At 37.9% G+C, this 23,767-nt stretch overlaps 2 protein-coding genes across 2 annotated transcripts; both read right to left on the bottom strand.

The window, feature by feature from the left end:
• Window positions 1-476: 476 nt before the first annotated feature.
• gucy1b2 (guanylate cyclase 1, soluble, beta 2) lies at window positions 477-17,788 on the bottom strand. The gene is made up of 15 exons (XM_088913059.1): window positions 17,777-17,788; window positions 16,103-16,176; window positions 15,465-15,559; window positions 12,199-12,359; window positions 11,274-11,373; window positions 10,321-10,514; window positions 7,275-7,386; window positions 6,628-6,731; window positions 5,476-5,692; window positions 4,845-5,165; window positions 3,752-3,900; window positions 3,221-3,367; window positions 2,265-2,419; window positions 1,171-1,358; window positions 477-607 (listed from the first exon to the last, which is right to left on the bottom strand). Exons 1-15 carry the CDS (start codon window positions 17,786-17,788, stop codon window positions 477-479), a joined length of 2,160 nt encoding a protein of 719 aa, XP_088769185.1.
• A 2,182-nt stretch (window positions 17,789-19,970) lies between these two features.
• Window positions 19,971-23,361, bottom strand: c9h13orf42 (chromosome 9 C13orf42 homolog). Its single transcript, XM_088913058.1, has 3 exons — window positions 22,951-23,361; window positions 22,493-22,637; window positions 19,971-20,212 (listed from the first exon to the last, which is right to left on the bottom strand). Exons 1-3 carry the CDS (start codon window positions 23,359-23,361, stop codon window positions 19,971-19,973), a joined length of 798 nt encoding a protein of 265 aa, XP_088769184.1.
• Between the last annotated feature and the right edge of the window lie 406 nt (window positions 23,362-23,767).

Genomic DNA, 23,767 nt, shown 5'->3' with positions numbered 1-23,767 from the left:
AAGGACACACATAGTAAGTGTGCACATTTATTTAGGGCAGAAAATAGGAGGCACTTGCTTCAGGTGATTTTAGTTTTGGACTTTTACTTAAAAGGAGTGTGAAGGTACCTTCAAATCTTAAGATAATGGCCTCAAAATTAATTTAATTATTAAATTTAATTAAAATGTATTAGATTATAAAAACACACCATAGTTGTGTCTACCAGCCTTACACAATGAGAAAATCTGAAGTTATGTCCCAGTTAAACACATTATAGCCGTTTTCTACTTTGTTATTAATCCTGGGAAGTATTCAATAATTTCAGGATTTCAGTCCAAAATAATCTACTGTTACACAAGATAGCCGTCCCTGCACAAAAGTAATGCAATGAAATTGTAGTAACAACACTAATGAATAAATGTCATAGTTTGTACAGTAACTGGTACTATGTCTGTAAAAGCCAGTTTTAACCCCTTGCGCACTTGTCATTAGTGGACTAAAGCAGGTGGCAGAATTTGGAGTTTATGGCTTCATTAGAAAGGTCACCACCAGGTGGCAGTGTTGTCCCCTGGCTCTTTTCCTGCACAGCAGCCCCTAGTCTCCTGCTTTCAGCCTCCATGGTGTCATCTTGGGGAGAAAATAAAAAGTTGAAAAAACATTCATATTTCCCAATTCATTGTGCTGGGGCTCATCGGAGCCTACACTATTTTTTACCAAATGATAAAAGGTTTTTGTTTTCTTTGTAGGTATAATAATTCGTAACTTTTACTTAACTTTGCTTCTTTTTCCTCCGATTTGCCCCATATTTTACATTGAGGCAATAGTTATCTCTCGTCCTTTTGACGAACTAAAGACTTGGCAGTTACTCTTCAGTTATATCTGAATATATGAATATGGTTCCAACAAAACTAAGCTCTATACTAAAAAGAGCTGTGTTAGCTCTGTAATTTTTTAGCTCAGTGTTATCTTCCTGAATGAGCATACCTGAGTGACAAATGTGTTTAAGGACATTGGCAGCTTATATATTTCAGAAAAAAATTATCCAAATGTATTTCCAGACATAAGTAGTTAAGTACCATAAATAGCATAATTCATTTTAATATACCTGAGTTAATTTTAGTTCTGTGAAATTCAATTTTTTTTTATTTTACTAGTCAAGATTTAACCACTGAGTTTTCCCACTTGCCTACCATCTCTGCTGTCTGCTGTCTCTTCTTTATCTTCCACAGACAACGGTGGCTCTTTCAGCTCTCTGCCCATTATCTCGTCCTCAGAGGCTTGTAAGTTCTTGAGAAGAAAGAAGGTAGACATCCTTCCCTTGCCTTTCACCTCAATTTCACCCCGTTCACTGATCTCAAAGCCTTTGTTTTCCAGGGCTCTGTAGAAAGATCGGGTGTTATAATTTGAAGAACAGAAAATAATGCAATATTTTATTTACATTGTGGACAAAATAGGTCATAATTATAATGCTAGTGTTCGTCAGTTTGTTTTCCTCCCTTTTTCTTTTTGGTGCAGACACTGAAACTGAGATTAAATTAAAGTCCGATAAATCGCAGACTTTAATTTAATTTAATTTTAATTTAATTTTTGTTAAAACTCCTCAGGGTAACTCATCGACATTAAAATGGTGTGACTGCATTTTGGTCCAAAACCTTAAATTGTCCATCAAGGTACTCTAATGAAAATAGTAAAATGATCAAATGCAGATATCTAAATGTAATATACAGTATCTCTAAAAACGGCAGTTGACTATGACGGTTCTTGAAATGATACTATACTTGGTCCAGACTAAGATGCAGGATAGCCCAGTAATTCAAGTGATTTGGTGGTTAATTATAATGGGTCTCCATCAGTTGAAAGAAAAAAATGCAGAGTACAGCATCCTGTAGTCTGCAGGTTCAGATCCAGAGTGTAACACTGTGTGTTAATGGTTATATTAAGACACTGACTGATCCTGCCATTAATCAGTTAAATTAAGGAGTTGGTGGTTTCAAGTTAAGTTCTGTGTTAATTGTTATATTAAGGCAGGGATTGATCCTGCTAATTTTCAATTAAATTAAGGAGCTGGTGGTATTGACACTAATTTAGAGTACAAAATGAAAGTTTTGACCTTATTGCGTGTGTGTTACATGGGGTTGGGGGAGTGGGGTAGCCATTAGAGGTATGTGAACACTAATAAATAACTGTATGGATGAGCAAGTTTCCTTGAATGATCATGTTGCTTTTATACTGTATATGAACATTAATCTGACATTACCAAGGTAAGATTTTAAGCGTTGTGCACCTGTACGAAGTGGGGCTGAGATGGATGTGGTTGGGCACTCCATGACTCTCCATTCTGGAAGCAGTGTTGACCGTGTCTCCAAACAGGCAGTACCTGGGCATCTTCTCTCCTACTACCCCTGCCAGCACTGGTCCAGTGTGAATACCTACTCTGATCTGGGAGATTCACAATAGCTTCCTGCTTAACATTGTGAACACATCAAAACCACCTGCACAGGGGCTTAAGGAATTAAGCACAAACTCAAAAGAGGAATCCATGACATGTGACAGAATTTTTCCATTCTCTCATTTTGTACCTTGCATATATCAAAACTCGAACTATAGTTTAATTTAAGTCTTGGTGTTTTCCTTTTTCAAAAAAACTGTACGTTTCCTGGAATGTCCTTGTTTCATTCTATATCTAAACAGATTTTAGATATTTATTGTCAGGGCAGTGGGTGGGTGCAGTGGTTAGCATTGCTGCCTGGTGGCGCTGGGACTCTGGGTTCAATTCCAGACCTGGGGTGCTATCTGTGTGGAGTTTGTTAGTTCTCCCCGTGTTTGTGTGGGTTTCCTTCCACACTCAAAAGACATACTGGTAGGTTAATTGGCTAAAATGCCCTGGTGTGAGTGTATGAGGCCTTTTTCATGTCCCATTGGCCTTTACCGATAATGGCCTCCCAATAATCCCCATCTAACTGGCTTCATCACTCTGTTCTCCCCACTGAGAGCTGATGTGTGGGGAGAGTACTGGTGCACTATGGCTGCCGCCACATCATCCAGGCGGAGCTACACACTGGTGGTGGTGGAGGGGATCCCCCATTACCTATAAAGTGCTTTGAGTGGAGTGTCCAGAAAAGCGCTATATAAGTGTAAGGAGCTAATCATTATTATGTTGTTGTTCACAATGCAGCGCAGGCCTAAGAAGTCTTAAAAGACTGTGAATTGAGAGAAAGCATCACAGACTCAGACTGTTACCTGGATGGGATCACCTGTGATAGGATTTGTCACCTCCCTTGCAGCAATTCTCATTCCCAGGGCAAAGTTTGCCACTCGCTCTGCATGACTGTCGGCTGGAATCGGGACACCACCAACCACCATGTAGGCGTCCCCAATAGTTTCAACCTGGAGAAGATATACTTTCAGACAGATTACTTCGGTCTTCAGTCTGCTCTAGATTTTCCCATATTATTTGTGCTCTGGCTAACCAAGTCATAAGCTAAATAGAGATCAATGGACAAACAAAAGTGCATGTAAGCAGAAATATATGTAATATAAGAGTGACAAAATGAGTTTTCTTTTTGCATATACTGTACTGTACAGACATTTGATACTTTGCAAACAGAATGTCTTCCTTCATTATCAGGCTTACAAAGTAGACAGATGAAATAACTAACCAGGCATTAACTGTTTAAACAGACCTGGATGTGCATCAGACAAAGTGTTTGGAATATGTAAGGAGACATTAGAAACGTCAGAAGAGCAGCCTACATTGCACAGTAGCCATACCTTGTACACGTCATGGATGCTTGTCAGTCGGTCAAATTTGGAGTACATGGAATTCAGCATGTTGACAATCTGTATCGGCTCACATGCTGCACATATGTTGGTAAATGTTACTACATCACTGAAGAGTATGGTGCACTCCTTGAACTCTCCTGGTAGAAGACAAAACCACACGTTAAAAAAATACCACACATTGCAATCAGGCTTCCTTAAAGGAACTGCTCTCTAACCTGGCACATTCAGACAATGTAATATTATATTTGTAATTTTGTATTGTATTTGTAATGTAGTATATACAAACAAATATATATATATAGTTACTTCGTGCAAAAGACATACTGTATGTTTTTGTTTAAAGTCGCAAAAAGGACTCAGGATATGTAGAAAGAACAAAAACTAAACGCTGTGAGATATTGAATGTCATGTCTCCAATTAACAAAAAAAACAACAACAATATCATAGCTTCTTTTGCTGACCTTTCAACAGTAAACAAGAAAAAAAAGCTAGGGCAGGGACTTGAAAATACTGTTTCTCCTTTTTGTTAAGTCTTTTTATCCCGATTACTTGTTTGTTATTTGACTGCACTTACAGTACTTGTCCTGTTCAACACAATGTTCCATGTCAGCCATATTAGTCCTACTGAGGGCTTCAGACAGAATCAAAAGGGAGGCACTTACAGTTTCCAAAAATCAAAGAAGATAGAACAATAGACCTGGCTGAAGATAATAAATACAAATAAATAAAAAAAAACCAATACTTTCATTTTCATTGCAGATTTGTACCTAAAACATAATTGGAATACCATGAATGGTATTCTAAATAAACACTTTTTATATTTCATTGTTATATTTCACACAGAATTATATTCTAGGTCAACTCTGAAACCATCTAAATTGTGCACTTGAAAATCTTGGTGGCTTTGAGAGTTTGTGAAAGTTTTTGACTAGTTGATTGCATGATATTTTGTTTAGCATAACAGCTGATCAACGGTTTGTTCAAATACGTATAAAGTACAGTAAATTCTTTACGTGGGCTGAGCCATCCTGCTGAAATCCGGTTCTGACATGCTGAAACATAGACTGTGTGATGCCGGTACCTGCTTCCACCTTCTTTCCTTCCTTGAGCTGGTTGGCGACGTGCCTGGGAAGCATGGCATACAGCAGCGTCTCCGTCTTCTTCTTCTCCACCTCCAGGGTCCTGGAGAGGATGCGCAGCTCCTCCTTCTTGCGCTCCAGCTGGTTGGAGAGCTCGATCTCGGCCAGGCGCTGCTGGTTGAGCAGGATGAGGTCGCGCGTGGTGTCGTGCTGGGCGATGTCCGCGATGTGCATGCCCCTCTCCTCCAGCTCCTGAAGGCTGCGCAGCTTGGGAGAGCACAGGTACACCATGCAGCCCAAGGCGTCCATCCACACCATCTGCCCTGTGAGGACAAGGACATACTGTACAGTACACACGTTTCTGTCATCATTGGGCTGGCAGTACAACTCTTCCCAGGAACCAATAATTTTTATGAAATGACTCCCATCCATGCTTTGGCTGTTTGGAGATCTGACAGAGCTATCTATCAACATTTAGAAAATGAACAGAAGCAATAAAAAGAATTACTCTTTTGTGCAGTGCAGATAGTGCATCAAAGTGGTCATTACCAGTCATTATGACTTTGTGCCCGGCAGTAACAAAGCACAAGTGATACCTTTGGCGAAACTGGGGAGATCTTGTTGGGGCAGTACCTCTGAGCTTGAGCATAGGCTGATTCTTTGAAGATTCTGGCATCATTTCCCTGCGGGTCTTCAGGACAAACTGGCTGTTGATGAATTTCTTGATGCTGTCGATAGTGAAGGTGACCTGGGGGTGAATGATGCTGAAGTATTCGTTGAGTTGGATGTCCATGGTCTGCAGCCCAGGCACAAACTTCTGGATGTTGACTCCTGACTGCTTCACCCTCAGCTGTGAAACATCGGTTAATTTCAGAGAATCAAAAAACTCAGTTGAAGCAGTATTATTATGTTTTCATTTATTTACATAGTTCATAAATTTTAGTTTTGCTAAAACAAAAAAAAAAACTATAAACTGATCAACTGATTCACTGCAGGCCCCCGTTAGACAAAAAAAAGAGAATGAACAGGCACCATCTTTCTTAATAAGACACTAAGTTAAGAGGAAAGAAAATGAAAGCATTATCAAGATAAGCAAGGATGGAAACGATACAACATACTGTAGATATGGCATGAGTGCAAAGAAATTGTTCACTTTTCACATATCACTTGTCATGCAACACTAGTAAGCCCCATCATTTGGATTTTTATGATCCCATCACCAGATGCCAGACGATATATTGTTTTGCAATGGAGTATATCATGATAACTGGTTCGGGCAATTACATGAAATATATAGCCATAGTAGAAAAACACAGCATTTTCCATAAATCACTGCAATAAGTCTCCAGACAGAGAATAGTCTTTTAATAGGTTTATAAATTGGTATGTAAAGTAAAGGTAGTAACCAGACATATTTTAAAAAGCCTGTATTATAATTCTATCAAACCACACTTTTAATTATTTTATATAATACATTGAATTAGAGACTTAGGGACTAAACATATTTGCTAATCAGAAAATGTGGAGTGGACTCGCAGGCAAGCTCTTTGGATATAATGATGTCACAAACTCTTAACTGGCATTGTCAAGGTTAAATTGACTTGAACAGATGATCAGTGTTGCCTTCCTATCGTTGTGAAGCGGAAAGCGTCAAATTGTTCACACTAATAGGGATTGTGAGCTGGGGATTTGACCCTCCTGAGACAGGTTTGTTTCACCCTGCTGATTATGTATTGTATGCCAATGGTATGGAGCTGGCATCTGTGGGATTACAACTGAACTTACTGCCCCGTCAAAGACGATGTGGAAGGGGAATGCGTTGCAGAAAGCTTTCTCCTCGATCCACAGCTTGCTGGGGTAGAATGGTGTGAATGAACTCACCAAGTTGCCTGAAGGAAAATGAGACCCAGAATGATGACTCTGTGTATGAAAAGTCCACAACTATCGAGCAGACATTGAGAGAGAATTATCATTTGAGCACAAAACATATGAGTAGCCGCAAAATAAAAATAAATTGCATACTTTATATTCATAGATAAAAGATGTTTCGTATGAGTACAGTTACAATAAAAACCTCTTTTCTTGATAATCTGAAAAGTAAACAGCTTGGAATGAGAAAACATTTTTTCCTTACACATTCAGGTCGAGTCCTAATTTCTGAGAATTAAAAACTATGCTCCCTTCATTTGACTTCATATAATGGGACACAGTAACCTACGGATGTTATAAGAAACTCCCGAATATTGTGAGTGAGATTATTTTCGACATTACAACATTTTAATATAAGCTTTCTACAAATCACATATTTGGTGACCTAAACCAAATGTAGAAGTTTTGACACATTTTATTTTGTCTCTTTGAAAATCATGCTGAAAATATTTTTTTCACCCTTTCTCTTGTCTATGTTAAATTAAATGTTAGAAAACACCAACCTTGTCCAAACATGACAATACTTCTGAGAATTTCCCAGTGTGTTCTTCTTCCAGAGCAATGAGGCAGTGCAGAATACTTTGCCTTCATTTTTCTTAAAGCTTCTTCCATCTCCTAATTGTGGCCCAGAACAAAGAAGTCACTGGAAGAAAAACTACCAGCCTAAAGTCATTTTAGTCAAAATATTAAGTTATCAATAAGTTTTGAATAAGTTTGAACTCAAAGACAGACAGAATGTCTAAAGGTACACACACAGGATGTGAGAGACAACAGAGAGTCACTTCAAAGTCATAGTTCCAGTGGGTGTATCCACTGCAGCAGGATGGAATACAAAAGATGTTGCTTTAAATCAGAACCTGTGCCAATCACAACTATCAGATGTGCAGGCAGGCAGTGGAGGTCCTAGCACTCAATTAGAAAAGGATTTTATTTCTTAGATTTAGAAGATGAAACTACAAAATTGTTATTATGGACTGTAGTGTTTTGATACAGTATTCTGCACTTGTAGAATATCAAAACACCATAAAAATAATTAATACCTCAATGTTATACAGAGCTCTGTAGCAGCTTTTGTCATTTAAGGTGCTTTGTAACAAAGCTAATTATTGCGGGAAATACTTAAACAATGAAAGAGAAAAGGCTAATGTGTTAAATTAATATTTTTTGCAGATGTTGACCTATTAAAAACTGACAACACACCTCAAATTGAGCAAATAGAATGTTCTATAATATTAGCATAGACGAGGCTGAGTTGTTATGGGTATTGGAAACACTTCCAATAAAAAAACTCTATGGCCTGGTGGTATTTTTACCTGTTACACTTAATATAACAAGATCTATTAATAGACTGTTTGCATAACTATTGTTTGCATAACCCCCCTGCTTCTTCCCGCCAGGTACAGTATGTCTTCTGAATAACCAAGAAGACCGCATGCTCCTTCTTCCCCAGTGAGCTCTTCCTCTTTGGATTCGTTAGGGTAATATCTGGAAATATCCATCAAGAAAGCCTAGTCAAGTAATTCAATAGGTCTTACTTCTATTACATAGAAGGCAATGGGAAAGATAATTGAAACAGAACTAGAGCACAATATGTATGGCAATAGCATTGTAGGGGACAGTCACCATATACTTAGATGAGTTAGGTCTTGCTTAACTAATCTGTTAGAGTTCTTTCAACAAGCATCATAGGATATAAGCCTGTTAGATTAAGATTTTCTGATAGCTTTTCACTTTCTGATAGTTCCACATAAATAATTAATTCTCTAATTGTAGGCAATGGGCATTCACTGTGCACATCACATGGATGTTTCTAAGCTCTGTGCGAAAGGGATTCTAGGTGTTTACGTAGATTCTTCTATGTCCTCATGAAGACGAAATGGGTAAGCAATAGAAACAAACTGAGTGCCTAGGTACTGTATATAGCAAAAGGTGTGAGATTTAATTCCAGGGACTGTTTAGATGTTTTAAACCACTAGTCAAACCTTACTTAGAATATTGTGTTTAGAATAATCATGTATTTATACCACAAAAGTACATTATAGCTTTATACTATACTTTTAAGAAAGGCTGGACAAATTCATCTCACTGAGCTACCAAGCTACCAAATGAGCCAGCTAAACCGAACAGCCTTCTTTCCTTTGCAGCTTTTTTGTGTTCTTAAATAGTAATTATAATAGTAATAATAGACTGGGCTATGTGCCTACAGTACGGCATGTACACTGATGTGGCTTGTTTGCTTGTTCTGTCTGGCTGGGATTGACACTTGTCTGCTTCAGTTGCATGGCCTTCATCCCTCTGTTATATGGTTACAGTTCTGCTGGATACTTGCACTTCTTAACCCTCTCTCGTGTTCATTTCAATTACAATTTTCACTTCCTTTGCGTGTCTTCTAAGCTGTTGCACTGCAAGCCTTTTGGCTAGGTTGTCAGTCTAGATGAAAATGTATTCTCAAAGGACATATCTGGTGAAACATGGGATTTAATTAAAATTAATTTTGGTGTGGATGCACCTTAAAGTCCACTGTGATAACTGGCGTATCCAAGGCATTAGTCCTTAGGGTGTATGAGCCATGGAAAAGAAAGAGAATGCCATCATGCATTCCTTAAAATATTTTCTTTTGTTCGGGTAAGTTATGGCAACGACGTGACGTTTTTTAAAGCAAAGAACCACAATTCTTGGTTCTGAGCTGCAAAACTGCATTATCAGGATAGATTTGAGGAATATACTTCAAAGTGACTTGGGATCTGGTGTCTTTGAAATTGCAGGTGACACAGTCAGGTTAGCACTAGCATCTTAAGTTTAATTTACATTCCTGTCTGACATTGTCAGTGGGTTCAGTGTAATTCAGGAAGCCCTGTGTAAATCATGCCCTTGTTGCAGAAACAAAGCATAATAATCTATATGACACATTGAGGTTAGAGGACCCTGTTGTTGTCTTTTTAATGATTGCTGAAGGCTCCTTAGAGTAAATGCATAATAAGCAATAGAAGTATGTTGGAGTTAATTCACTTTACACAATGTCTAGACAGCCCTAGACTGAATGCAGTCTTCTGTGGTTACCAACATTACCCCTTGTTCTTAAAACACTACACACTGTCCACATTTCTTGCCCTTATTATTCTACACTGGAGAGATGGTCATTCTTAAATTATTTTCTGGCAAAACCCTGAACTGCAAGAGGCAAAACTGCAGTATAAATGGTGTTTTTCGATTGTCTGTTGTAGCTTTAATCACCACTTCTGTATTTCTGTATTTACATTATGTCCTTGGTTCAGTTATGCAAACAAGTTCAGTTATGCAAACAAATGGCCTGTGCAGTTAGGCTTACTAGTATGTGGTGATCATTGGTGTATTGATTTTTGATGGAGCAGCAAAATAACATACTGTATGTGAAACAATTTGGTTTTAGCAAATTATACTTTTTGTTAATTAAAAAATGACTTGGGGCCATTCATTTGGGGGGTGTTTGTTACCAAGCCAACAAGGATATGTGTAGATCTGTGGCTAGTAAAGTACACGCTGCTTTCATTTTGTACATATAAGAAGAACCTCTTTATCGTGTGTTTTGTCGGTGCTTGTGCCGCCTGCTGGTCTGGCTTTTCTCTTCGCCAGGTGTGTCTTCTGAATAACCAAGAAGACCACGTGCTCCTTTTTCCCAGTGCGCTCTTCCTCTTCGGATTGGTTGAGGATGGTCATGCTGACTTGGCTGTTAAAAAAGTCTTTTGCTACCGCTTCAATTATTCCTGTAGGAAATGGAGTGAACAAGATTAAACCAGAGAGTGGAGGTTATTTGAATTTTTCCACTACCGATTTCGGGTTTCTTACTTCTTTATCACATGCTTTGTTACAAGGTCTTAGGTGTCACATTTTACTTTCACTTCCTCTGTATATTTTCATGTGTTCATCTAGAGGCATTCTTGCCAGTTACTGAGCAAGGGGAGAAAATTATCAGGCATAAAAAACTCCACTAAAATATACCACTGTGGTACACCTACCTAGATTCAATTTTGAAGAGAACCTTTTTGCTGCAATTCAGTATAAAAGCTTCTTGAAGCTTTCTTGATTTACAGAAATTAGAACCACAGAGTAGACAAAATGACATGAAACAAGAAAAACAGACGACAAGCAACCCCTTCATTCAGTGTTTGGCCAACAATTAAAATACATGACACCTGATTTTTACACTCTTGATCTGAAATTAGCAATACCTGTCACTACATTGTTTTTAGCCAGGGGTTTCGGTAAAAACATTATGACCATGTTTTTCATGTGTTCCTGTGATCGTGAAAAATAATATTGCTTTGTAAAAAATTGTGCCATTGACAAAGCCTTGGAACACAGAAATACAACTAGGTTACACAAAAGGACTATGGTGCACTTGTCGAGATGTTATCAGAAAAAAAAGAAAACTCCTTTCAACTTCCACTTACTCCCTAGCCCTTTAAGAATTGTACTGTATGCCTTTCATCCTCCATCTCCCACCACTGTGTTCTGCTTCTTACCTGGTACTATATGACACAGGCCTCTCCTGTCAGAATAGTAGTGAAGCAGCATTTTTCCATCTTCTCTCCTCTCCACCCGGAAGGAGGGGGCATTCATTTCCTGGACCAGACAAAAAGGTTTCTTGCTGATCACAGACCAAATAGGTACAGTAAATATGTCAGCCAGTGCCGACAGGAAAAATACAAATTTCAGATTTCAACTTTCATCTTTCAGCCTAGTCAGGACCATCTCTAACTCCAAAGAGGAAATTGTTTTCTAAAGTTCCAAAAGTAACAGTATAATAGTGAAATCTCTAAAAACGCGAGTTTTCCTTGACCCTAGCATGGCCACTTCATCCACTGAGAAAAATTATGTGCAAAAGTGGTATGTCTTGTTTTATAATGTGGTTAAAATCTGCTGTATGCATAGAACATAGCTTCCTTTTTATATTTCTATCAAACCCTTAACATATTACTGGTAAATCACAAAATAGATGTTACTGTACTTCCACTGTTCTTTAACATGTAATGATAATTCTTCAATTTTCCCTAATTCTTATACTTTGGGCTGGTCAAACCATGTCAAATATCTTGGACACCAGATTTTTTCTTATCACTATACCTCTGGTAAGATGCTTATATGCCAAAAATCACCAACATTTTTGACAGCAGTACTGTTTTATAAAAATAACTTAGGGCTGCTGACAGCATTTATCCTCCAGTGTTTATAAAAAGATAAAAGAAATTAATTAAAAAACCAGTAATCAAACATCTGGTCAGACTGAGGGCAGAGTGTGTTAGTTACTTCTGACTTAGGAAGTGAACAACAACTTTCTTTACTTCCCCCTAAAATAAGTCTAAGTTTTCCCATACTAGACACTGAAAACAATTGTTAAGTTGCGGAAACGTTTACACAGTTTTTCATCCATGTTTGAAGCAAGAGTACCTGATAGGAAAGTGCCAGGTAGCTGTGGAGAGCATCAAGGTTCTCAATGAATTCCATCAGGTTCCCCCCTAGTGTGCGCAGCATTCGGTCATAGCCCGACATCTTGCAGAAGCTGAAGAAATATTCTCCGAAGAGTTTCAGCACAACTTCAGAAGACACATCTGGTGCGAGGTGGAGTTGAAAGGCTTTTAGAGAACTGCTTGGGATAAGACGTGGTCACAAAAACATATATAGAGTACCTGTATTAAGGAAAACGTTAGTTATCCTTGTGCAATGAGCTTCCATATAAAAATTGTGTCAAGCATTATGAAAACAGCTGGTATGAGTGATGTATTGTAATTTTTTAATCATAGTTAAGCCGTGTCAACTAGTTCTTTTTAGTGAGTTTGCCGAAAGATGAAAGTTCTTGTTATACCATTTTTTAGTTGTGGAAAATACTTGGATTTTGAAGGTTTGAGAAAGCACAAATGTCCTTAAAAGACTAGCTGGGGATATCAGCTGTCCAAGTCAGATTGTTTAATACAGATGTTTTACTGGGACAGTGGTGCTTTAATGCTGTCAGTGACATCCTGTCACATTATAAACAATTTCCTGATATTCGTTGGAAATCGTCACTAACTAAAGATGAAGAAGCTGAAAAATTGGAAGCTCAGCACAGCTTGGTAAGATAATATGCTAATTTCACACAAAAAAAGATTAATATCTGAGTTTCAATATGTGCTCTACTGGTCATAGGTGTCACGGACGTCCAAAGGGACTAACCGTGGGGAGCAGGAGAGCGGAAAAAGACCCATATGCGTAGCGGCGAGACGGGAAAAAGTCCCGGGCTCATTGGTGCAAAGAGTTCAGGAATGCCGTATAGAAACCTATGCCCTCAGGGAGCGGACGTGGGGCGACCTGGTGCTAGGCGGGTCTCAGGACATCCGAACGTCAATGCTGAGCCCGGACAGAGTGCAAGACCCGGAAATATATAGCCCAAGGGAAAGAGAGGGACCGGAAGGACAGCAGACTGGAAACCAGGGACAGGACAGAGAAGGAGCGCCCTCTGGCTGCAGAGGGCGTGACAATAGGTTACTGCAATTAGCAAAGGAATATCCCAAAAAATTGGCATAAACGGTAGAGAAGATATGAAATACAAAATCTTACAGAACCCAGAAGGGCAATGCAACAGAATCCACAGAGACAGATCCATGGCGAAGAAGAAGAAAAGTAACCCAGTTCAGTGGGGACATTGTTAACACCTGCAGCCTCAGAGGCTCTGCAGTGCTGTGCTTTCTCTCTGGTCAGTCCCACAGAGAGGGCTTCCACTCCATCCTGTTTCCATTCTTCAGCCAAAGGAAACCCCACCACTGATTAACCTGCTCCCTGTTGTGGTTCTTGCCATGTTCGCCCCTTTGCATACAAGCGCCGCAAAATTCATTCAAGAAGGGCACTGAAATCTGGGTTTAGCCAAACAAATTCATGCGTACATTTCAGTTCGTGCAACTTTGCATGATTAAATGAAAACAAGAAGAATGTGAAGATGATCAGAGTTTGATATGTGAAAAACAAACATGACCCCAAATAACTGTACACTTTTCTTAAACATACAATGTTCAAAATTATTTACAGCACAGCAAGTGGCACGGCACAGATCCTCTATTCTTTGAAAACAGACAAGGTTCTTCCTGGAGGCTTTTAATAGGTTTAAGCCCCTTTCAGTAGGGATTGTAAACCATTCGTCCATCCAGAACGGCTCCAGATCCCTCAGACTGCTCAGCCTATGATTGTAAGATGCCGTCTTTCATTCATATCACATAGTTTCAATTGGATTGAGTCCCATAGATTGTGTTGATTGATCAAGAACATTGATTTTATGTTTCTTTAATGATTTGGCGGTGTACTTTAGGGTCTTTACTGTGCTAGAAATTTCATGTGTCACTAAGTTTGCATTTCCTAGCAGAAGGAGACAGGGTTTTGATTCAAATACTCTGACACACTTTGGAATCCCTCTATCCATGAATTTTAACAAGGGCACCAAGATCAGAGGATGCAAAACATCCCCAAAGACTTACCTCCTTGTTTCTTTTTCACATTTCTGTACTAATCATACTGCTGGCATGGCTGTCCAAAAGCTCAATCTGTGTTTCTTATGCAATCCCGGGGAGTTACTTGCTAATTGCTATTTTCTGTCTTTTCTTTTTATGTACATAAAAAGAAATACAGACCCCAGATTCACGAGGTCATACATACTGTAAAATGGTAGGTTTCAGAGGATGAATGACAATTCCCAATTGTTGGTGTGGATAAAAGTTTCTTATTTTATTTTTTTGAAAAGTCAGAATTGCTGTTTGGGACTAACATTTTTTTTTGTTATTCCCATCCAATTTGGAATAGGCAATTATGTGTATTTCACATCTTGGTTTGAAGCTATGAACTTCATGATAACGCATAGAGAAGAGTAACAACGTTTGGATAGACTCCTCCAACCCACCTAACTCTGAGCCACTCATCTTCTAACACGTCTAACACAGGCTGCACAGGCTGCACAGCCCCATATTGCAAACTGGGTGCTGATTGGATAAGAGGTGCCAAGAGGCCCAGAAGGGCTGCTGTGTTGCTAAGAGGGCCCCGGCCAACCAATCCCACCCTACCCTCTGTGATGTCAAGCCTGGCTCTAACCTGCGTTTCTGGAGCACAGGATTCACCTGGGCCTTTATTTACTTCACACCTTTACTGACTGAGCCACGCAGGAGGCACCCTGCAAAACCTTCATCACCAAGCCACATTTTTCGATTTGGGTGGCAAGCATCCCGATGGCCTTGAAAGTCTTGATGATGGACACTGCAGCTGAAACATTTGATAGCCAACTCATCTTGCGGACAACTGTAACCAGCACCCTAACTTTAAACCTAATGTTAAACACTTCCTTGCACATAGAGTGACTGCTAGCAAAATAAGAGACAAAGACACTTAGAAAGTAGAATTAAGGGTTGGATATTCATCCAAATAACAGAGCTATGCTCCAAACACAAAATTAAGAGAATAAGATTGCAAAGGGACTCATTCAGTATTTGACAATGCAAAGAAAAGGAACTTTACTCCTTAACCAACAGTAAACCTATATTTAAACCTAATTCCAACCCAATGTGATCTGATCCTATCTCTGAATCTAATCTTACTCCTGAACTGAAGTCCAATTCTAAACGTAACCTGAGGGTGGAGTTTGTGTTATTTTAGAACATAAAAAAAGCTTAGAAATAAGCCAAGTTGAAGATTGGACTTACTGAGCATTTTACAGGCTTCTTTCACCAGTCTGAGGGTGATGACGTCATCATAGACTTCGTAGGTCATGAAGGTGTCCTCAACTTCAGCTTGGATCCTGAAAAAATAAAATAAACGAAACGAAGTATTTTATTCCCATTTCACAGGACAGAAAAAGGGAACTACGGGGCTGTTGATTATTACAATGTCATCTTTAGGAGTTAATAAGTACAGTATATGTAGTGTATAGCATAGTTATAATCTGTTGAATGAAGAATTTGTTGCCGTACTTCATCTTGATGAAGTGAGGCGCTCACAGGTTTCTGAATTACAGCAATGGTTTACAACAGAAAAAAGTTAACAGAGATTAAAATTGTTATATTTTTTAAATTTTTATAATAAAAAGAAAAGAAGTTAATTCCCATTCTAAATAGTAAAAATCTCAAATTCTCTAGTAAATAATTCAACTAAAAGTAAATTCCTTAGTTTTGTTTGAATTATTTTAATAAATTTATGAGTTATAGAAACATTACAGTTTTTGTCTGTCGTTAAAATGTTTTATTACTTGTAATTGACCAAAAGCCCTTTAAGGCACTGTTCACAAGAATATTCATTTCTCTACATACCTTAATATTTACGAAAATATTCCTACAGTACACACCTGAGTTTCTCCCATGTTTCTTCACCAAATTTCTCAACAACCAGAGATTTAAGGCAGGTGTTGATGAATCCATACTGTAAACAATAACAATCCACAAGTGAGTCATTAATAATATTTGTTTTGTAGGACTGAAATACGACAAGGTTTTGAAAAACAAAGTTAATATTTTACTTTATTTGTATATTAGGTCTGAAGCAGTAACCTCATTATATACCTATGATATAAAATTCTGCAGTCGAGGGTTGAAAGCTCACGTCTGGATAAACATTTCCAATGGAAGTACATTTCTTAAAAAAATATAAATGTATACATCCCAAAGAAGAAATGAGGGCTAAGTATTTAAGCTCCTAGGTATCTGAATTTAATGGGTGTACTCACCATCCTTATGGTCCTTGTGTCCAGTTGTGCAGCCTTCGTCTTCCTTCTGTTGCTCTTTTCATTTATTGCTGTTCTTTTGACTTATATCAGTCAGCTCTGCATCTCAGAAGCAAAGCGTCCCCCACAGACCACATAAACACCCCCAATGGGGAATGAGCTATTCTAGTGTCCAGACAAGCTGTGTCGTTTCAGCCCCTAGCAAGTTAAACCTGGCCCTCTGGTAAAGGGATTGGCCGACACACAGGTTGAGCACACCAGTAAATTGATTTTACACCTTTTTTTTCCATTTCAGATGGCAGATGGTGTCCTGGCCAACAAAATCCATTCTGAACAATATGACATTTAATAAATTGTTCGGTGGTCACTGTGTAAATAGATAGCGCTTCTTGTCAGTGGCTTTCCAAATCAGTGCTAAGAAATACAAAAGCAAAGAAAATAACTGGTAAAAAAAATCTACACATATCGTTACTTTATCTGTGCAGTGAGATAATTAATACACCCAAAGTTCAATTAAGAGACTTTTAAAAAGAGAATTATATTACAAGCACTTCCCCAGTCATTGATCCTCTCTAGTTTTCTCTTTTTTGGATTCGTTTCTGCCCAGTGTTTGCATTGAAGGCTGAAGCAACACAAAGGTTGAGACCATAAGCTGATAAAGTGGTGTTTCATGTAATGTGGAACACATAACTTATTGTACAACTATTCCTGGCTCAATGTCATGTTATTATTCTAAAGAGGGATTCATTCTGAAAATTAATTAAGAAAGGATGATCTCAAACATTTTCTAAAGCCACAATTTGTAAAACTCCGTAAAAGACTGGGATATACTGCCATCTTGTGTTCAATATGGGACATTACCTCTAACAAAGAATTCCAAAGAGAAAACTAAAACGGCAGCACTCTCTAGCATACTTGACAAGCAAAACACACAAAGGTCGAACTTCAAGAACAGACCACTTCACAGAGTGTCTTTCAATTCATTTAATATTGAACTGCAAAGACCAAATTTTAACTGTCCTCCAGCTAATCGATGATTGGTGTATCATACAAAACTAAGAGCAAAATCCAAGAAAAAAATGTAAGAAAGGATTATAGAAAAGGCAGCAAACATGAAACTCTAAATACCAAATTAAGTCATTTTCAACATACCTACATTACTGTACAAAAGTCAATTGAAACGTTTCACTGTCTTCACTCAATCTTCCTGCAGAAACACAATTGTATAGCATCTTCTGAAAGTGTAGCCATTGTAGTTAACACTCAATCATGTTATATACTGTATGTATTTTGCAGTACCAAAGTACCCATTTAGCTGTATGAGTACAAAGTAGAGGAAAAAAGGATTTTAATGATGAAGACTGCCAGACAATGAAAATGGCAATGAGTCCATTAGATGTAATTAGTGAATGTGTGAGATAGCTGCCATAATTTCACATTCCTAACTCATTTACAGTGAATGTTTTGCAGATTAGGATCAATAAAAATTATGAACTGATCAAATACAAACATTTGGTTTCTTCTTGCCCAGGCTCAGCTGTATGAATAACAGTCAAAGCTGTTATAATAGTACAAAGCAACAATGGAAGCTTTGAATAAATCATTGATGCTCATTACATACATATATTATAACTCCTTATCAAGCGCTTTGAGTGGAGTGTCCAGAAAAGCACTATATAAGTGTAAGCAATTATTATAATCATTATTATTATCACCTCCTAACACCTACAGTATGCACAGCAGTGGAATTATCTGTTACCCAACAATTACTGGCACAGGTGGGTAGCTGCGTCAGCATGAATAGTCTGCAAAGAAACAAGTAAAAGGTTTATTCCATGCTGAAAAGAGAAGAGAGAAAACACAATGTTTCGGCTTCGGGTGGGAAGAAGGCCTGAAGAAGGCTTCACAGCCGAAACGTTGTGTTTCCTCTCTTTTCTTTTCAGCATGGAATAAACCTTTTACTTGTTCCAATTAGTGGCACATGTTATTTGTATCCCAGAGGAACAGAAATTGCTTTGTTTATACATAACCAAATACCCCAAAGATAATGAAAACTTTAATACTTTAAACAAGAGCACTTAACATAAATTTACAATATTTTGTATTAAACAAGTTCTAAGGGAACTGAAGTGGTCACAAAGTGTTTATAATAAAAAAAAGAAAACAGCACATGTACTAATATTTGACAACTTTATATCATATCACTTTATAACATACAAAGAAGTTCTATGTTCTGTCGTTGTCTTAATTCACATAAAATGAGATACCATCTAGTGGTCTTAATCATGCATCCACTATATAGTAGAAAGAATTGTGTTCCACTTAAATCACTTTGAAAAAAATTGTATTCAATGAGATTTTGTTTACTGCTTATGATTTCCACATGAGTTATATGATACTATTTAAAAAATATATATATTTTCATGTCATTGATTTGAGACATAGTTATCCTGGAACATAAACCAGCGAGCTTCATCCTGCCAAACGGAGCTCACTTACTATGTTTGAATATTTTTTGGCTTAGCACTTTTTCCTGTTAGCCATAACAAAGATGTAGGACGTGTGACAATGTTCCTGACAAATGAATAAACAACATCAAAGAACATTCATTTTATTTTATGGCTCCAAGTTAACTCATAGTTCAAACAATTTGTGATGGGAAAACTGTTATTGGGAATGGCTGCGAGTCTGACTAACGTCTGAAGCTGACAACTGAAAAAATGTTTCCAGAAAGTGCACGTACTTGTAAGGAAGCTTTATAATCCCCTGAAATAGATATCTCTGAACGTAACTATGTTGTGCATTATTCATGAGAAACTAAGGAACAGTGTATCTCCCATTAGTTGGCCAGGAAACAGAACTGTTCTGTATATTCCTTTATTTTTTGGTTAGAAATCTGAGCAGTTTGTCGACAGGAAGTCAATAAAATAGGTCAATAGTAATGATCACATTCATAGATAATTAACACTGTGAGCTTCCACAGATTCTTTCATCAATTACAACTATTTGATCTAGAGGTATTTATTACCATTCTTAATGGTCTTGTTAATTCCACATAAATACTTTTCTTCAGGGCCTATTATTTCTGTTATATACAGTATATGCAATATTATATCATAATATTGAAAAAATGTGAACATTTCTTCTGAATAAACCTGAATTTCAGTGACATAACTATGGGAGTCCATTCATATGGGAACATACAGTATAATCCATCTCTGAAGCACAAATCTGATTTTTGCATTTTTGTAGATAAACATTTTTTGGTTTTAAAGGATATTAAAATTGATTACTTTTCTCTTAAACTGCTTTTTCAGTGTTGTGTAGTGACAGATCAATGACTGTAAATTTTGAGCTTTCTGTTCGACATGGCCAAGCTGTCTTATCCTGCCAACAAACAAACAAACAACAACAAATCCTAGATTTTAATAGATTAAAAAACTAATTAAAAAAAAACAACTAAGGAAAGATGAATTTTGGATTAAATGTGAGGTCACACATTTTTATTCTTCAGTTTTGGTTTGAATCGTAGTGTTTGAAAGGCACTTTCTACAACTTTGGGTAAATGTATCGGGTTTCTCTGCAGCTTTTTTTGGCTACTGACTGTTCCATTCCCATTACTCCTTAGAGATTTCCTGCTGGACTTCTTCAGCTTTGCCTCATCCATGGAGAACCGCCTAGGATCCCTTAGCATCCAGTTAGAGTGCAAGTCGTGGTCACTGGTACTGGTGGCAACTAGGAGGAGAACATGGTACAGAAGGAAATACTGCATAAAATGACTAGCATTCAGCTTTCAAACAGAACATATAAATTACTTTTACATTACTCATTCTTACTCTCCACATGCCTCTACAGCACTGCCTCTTTGTCTGCCTGACTTTGCTGGTTAGCTAGTTCTCCTCTTTGTCACTTTACACCACTTACTCCTGCATGCCTTACTGAACCAGTATCACGCATGAAACCCACTTCCTGTTTGTTCGACTCCATTCCCTTTGTCTAGTTTAGCTCCCCGGCTTTTGTCCTGTGGAGCTTAACATTATAAATGACCCCCTAGGCTCTGGCCTACTTCCAACAAATTTTAGAACTGCTGTGGTCATTCTAGTCTTTAAAACTCCTTTGGAACAACTCAGATAGTTTTAGGCCCATCTCTGACTTTATATAAGAACATGTTATGGTGCAGCTAGTCACTTCACTCTCAATTAACGTTGCAAACCCTTTCAATATGAATTTAGACAATTACACAGCACTGAAACTGCACTTGTTAACGTCACTGATGCTCTCCTAATGGCATGCTTCGGTAACACAATCTGACTTTTCTTAGAACTCAGCGCTGCTTTAAATATTGCATACCATAACGTTTTACTTACTCAGCTGTAGAGTTTGTTTTGTGTCTCCATTACTGCCTGTAACCACTTTAAATGTTGCCTCAGTGAGTTTCAATATTTTATTTGTTTGGTACATTTAATTCTTAGGTTGGATTGGTTACACAAGGCTCAATACTTGACCCCCATGGTATTCAATATTTACATATTTTTTCTCTTGGTGAGATACTAAAATTAAAGGGTTTGAATTACAATTTCTATGCAGATGATATTGAAACATATATTAAACCTCACTCCAAGATAGGTGTTTCATTATCTGATTGTATTTCTGATTTAGTGAGAAAATATGTGTAATATTGTATCAAAATTAACAATGATAAAGGATGTCTAGGATTGTAATTAAACATAAATATTCCTTACGAAATGTCATAAAGTTCTGAAAGTAATTTCAACAAATATTACAGACAATTAGGAACACTTTACAATTTGACATCCCCCAATTTAGGAACATAATACAGTCTAATCAACAATATCCAGTTATAACAGATTAGATTACATCCTAATCTCACTTCTGTTTGCCTACATATATAAGTCTCGCACCAGGATTTCCTTTGGTCTATCTCTCTCATATCCCTCTGCCTCCCCATCTGCACCCCTGCAGCAAATTCCTTGGCCCAGTCCACACAGTAGTGAGGGCTTTGGGCAATGCATCCAGCCTTGTATAGGCTGCTATTCCCTTAGCTAGCTGAGCCGCGCCAAATATTTTTTACATATTGATCTCTCTCTTGCCTTCATTAGGATGTAACTGAATTTCTGAAATATTATTCTAGCCTTAAAATACAACATGAGAGAACACACAACAGCCTTTAAGGAATGCTAGTTAAAGTTCACATCTGGAGAAAAGGCTCACTGGGGCCGTGCACACACTTGTTGACTACTTCACAGCTGGCTGGATACAGGTCAGTGAGAGTTCAGATGGGATACAAATCATTTCAAATTTAAATGACAGAAAAGGGGGTCAAGGCTGTTTTCAATCAGATTGAAAATCACCGAAGACTATACATGTATTTTGTCCTTATATGTGATACATCTTCCAGGCATTTCAAATTGGGCAACATGACTTTTTTCATAGAAGATATTTATTTTGTTACTTTAAATTACTGTGTTTATGTTATGTATTCCTTTGGAAACACTTTCCAATAGTAAGAGCACTTTACACAGATACTCATCACATTCACACACACACACACTCATCACGTCGGTTTATGCACATCGTCTGTCTGTTTGCGCACAATGCAATCATCACAGATTGGGTCCTTTTAAGAAAACATTACAATTTCAGGAGTAAGAAGTTTGGTAACAACAAAGAAAACAATATTTTAATTTTCCTGGGGATTCTTCAGAACAATACCAGATTAATAAACGCATTTGCTTGTGAAATTATTCCACGTAAGGAACAGTGAAGAGGCAATCAAAGTCAAAGTTTTATCAAGATGGATATAATCTAGTTTTACTTCACATCATTTTGGTGCTGAATATCAAATTAAGGGAAGGGTATATTTGGGATATTTCTGTCCTACCATTTGAGAAGGAAAAGGCACAAAACAACAACAGCAATAACAACAACAACACCACAAACCCAGATAATCACAAAACATAGTTTATAACAGAGTGGTCATATTTAGACACCTACCAATGAAGTCAACATCTGCATGTCCATCATCTGTATATGGTTTACTCTTCTTTTCTGAGTCATAACTGGCAATGACCGCATCAAAATACTCAAGAGTGTTGACTTCGTCAGGAACAGGGGGCGCCTTAGCTTTTGTTTTCGTTGTCTGAGAATCACAATACAGTGAAAAGAGTGAGACAGGAGATTGTTAAAAAAAATCAATGAATGCTTAATTTTGTCGAATTAACATTTCTTTAGGAAAAGAAATCCAGGTTTCAGCTGATACCACAACTGAGATTCTCATCTGGCTATGTTAATGTCAGTATATGCGAACTTCTCCTGTGGTCTGTTTCGGTAACTGATATACAGTATAACCCAAACTGCTGGGGCAGTACCGGCGGCATCAAAAACATAAAGAGTCAAAAACTAATGCAGTGAAATAACAACTACAGTACCACGTGGATATTTCAGCAGATTACCTTCTTTTCTTTCTTAGGGGATGGCGAAGAAGCCGACTTTGCCTCTGTAGACGCCGAGGAATGGTTTGCTTTGTTGACGTTGCTTTTCAAATTGTTGACGCTTTTGAGGTACTGTCTCCTCAAAGCCATTAAATCCTCCAGATACTGAAGGCAGTCCTGAGTCCTAGAGTATAACCAGACCCGATCCTCTTGTTTATAGTAGTAAAGTGCGGTCGACTCAATACTTATGGAGCTTTTACTCCTTTTTAAAGAAGAGTCGGTCGTCTTCTGACGACTGTCTCCCACGATGAGCATCGAGGTGCTCCGCACCAACTTCACCGTACACGCTTTATGATAGAGGTCCGACTGGCAGCCATCCTTACTTCTTTGTCCGTGGTTGGGACGGAAAACGGCGTTTATTTTCTTAAACATAGAGCCTTACCGTCAGGCGAGCTCACAGCCAACTCGTTATGTTTGGAAAAACACATTCACGGCGATATCTCGATATTTTCTAATTTCGCCCAGCGAAATTAACAAACAAAAATTACGCGGATTTCCAAAAGCAGTATTTTTACATGCTTGTATTCTATTGGGTCTGTTCCTTTAAAGTATAGAAATACTTAAGACATTCAAATGCAAGAACAGGAGTAGTAACAACAACAGTGGTTTTCAAAATTTAGCCCAGGCTGTAGTACTACTTCTTTGGCCTTGTGGAATTTCGCAGGTCCTTGTCCATGGTCCTGAAATTCTGCTAGCGCGGGAAATAAAACGCACTTTAAATAATAGCTAATTTACAACGACAAACAACGTCGGTTTATCCGGCGTCCTCAGCAGCAGT

The sequence above is a fragment of the Atractosteus spatula genome, chromosome 4 (genome assembly GCF_055471065.1).
Source record: "Atractosteus spatula isolate fAtrSpa1 chromosome 4, fAtrSpa1.hap1, whole genome shotgun sequence".
Classification (NCBI taxonomy): domain Eukaryota; kingdom Metazoa; phylum Chordata; class Actinopteri; order Semionotiformes; family Lepisosteidae; genus Atractosteus; species Atractosteus spatula.
The sequence above is the reverse complement of the archived record's forward strand: the minus strand, read 5'-3'. Positions and strand labels throughout refer to the sequence as shown.

Excerpts from the sequence above, each read along its gene's own strand:
- gucy1b2 (XM_088913059.1), bottom strand. Across the intron at positions 15,560-16,102 it reads GAAACATGGGAGAAACTCAG|GATCCAAGCTGAAGTTGAGG; the intron begins GTGTGTACTGTA and ends TTATTTTTTCAG. Across the intron at positions 2,420-3,220 it reads TCACAGGTGATCCCATCCAG|ATCAGAGTAGGTATTCACAC; the intron begins GTAACAGTCTGA and ends TGAATCTCCCAG.
- c9h13orf42 (XM_088913058.1), bottom strand. The coding sequence starts at position 23,361 with ATGTTTAAGAAAATAAACGCCGTTTTCCGTCCCAACCACGGACAAAGA. Across the intron at positions 22,638-22,950 it reads CCCCTAAGAAAGAAAAGAAG|ACAACGAAAACAAAAGCTAA; the intron begins GTAATCTGCTGA and ends TGTGATTCTCAG. Across the intron at positions 20,213-22,492 it reads TGCAGATGTTGACTTCATTG|TTGCCACCAGTACCAGTGAC; the intron begins GTAGGTGTCTAA and ends TTCTCCTCCTAG.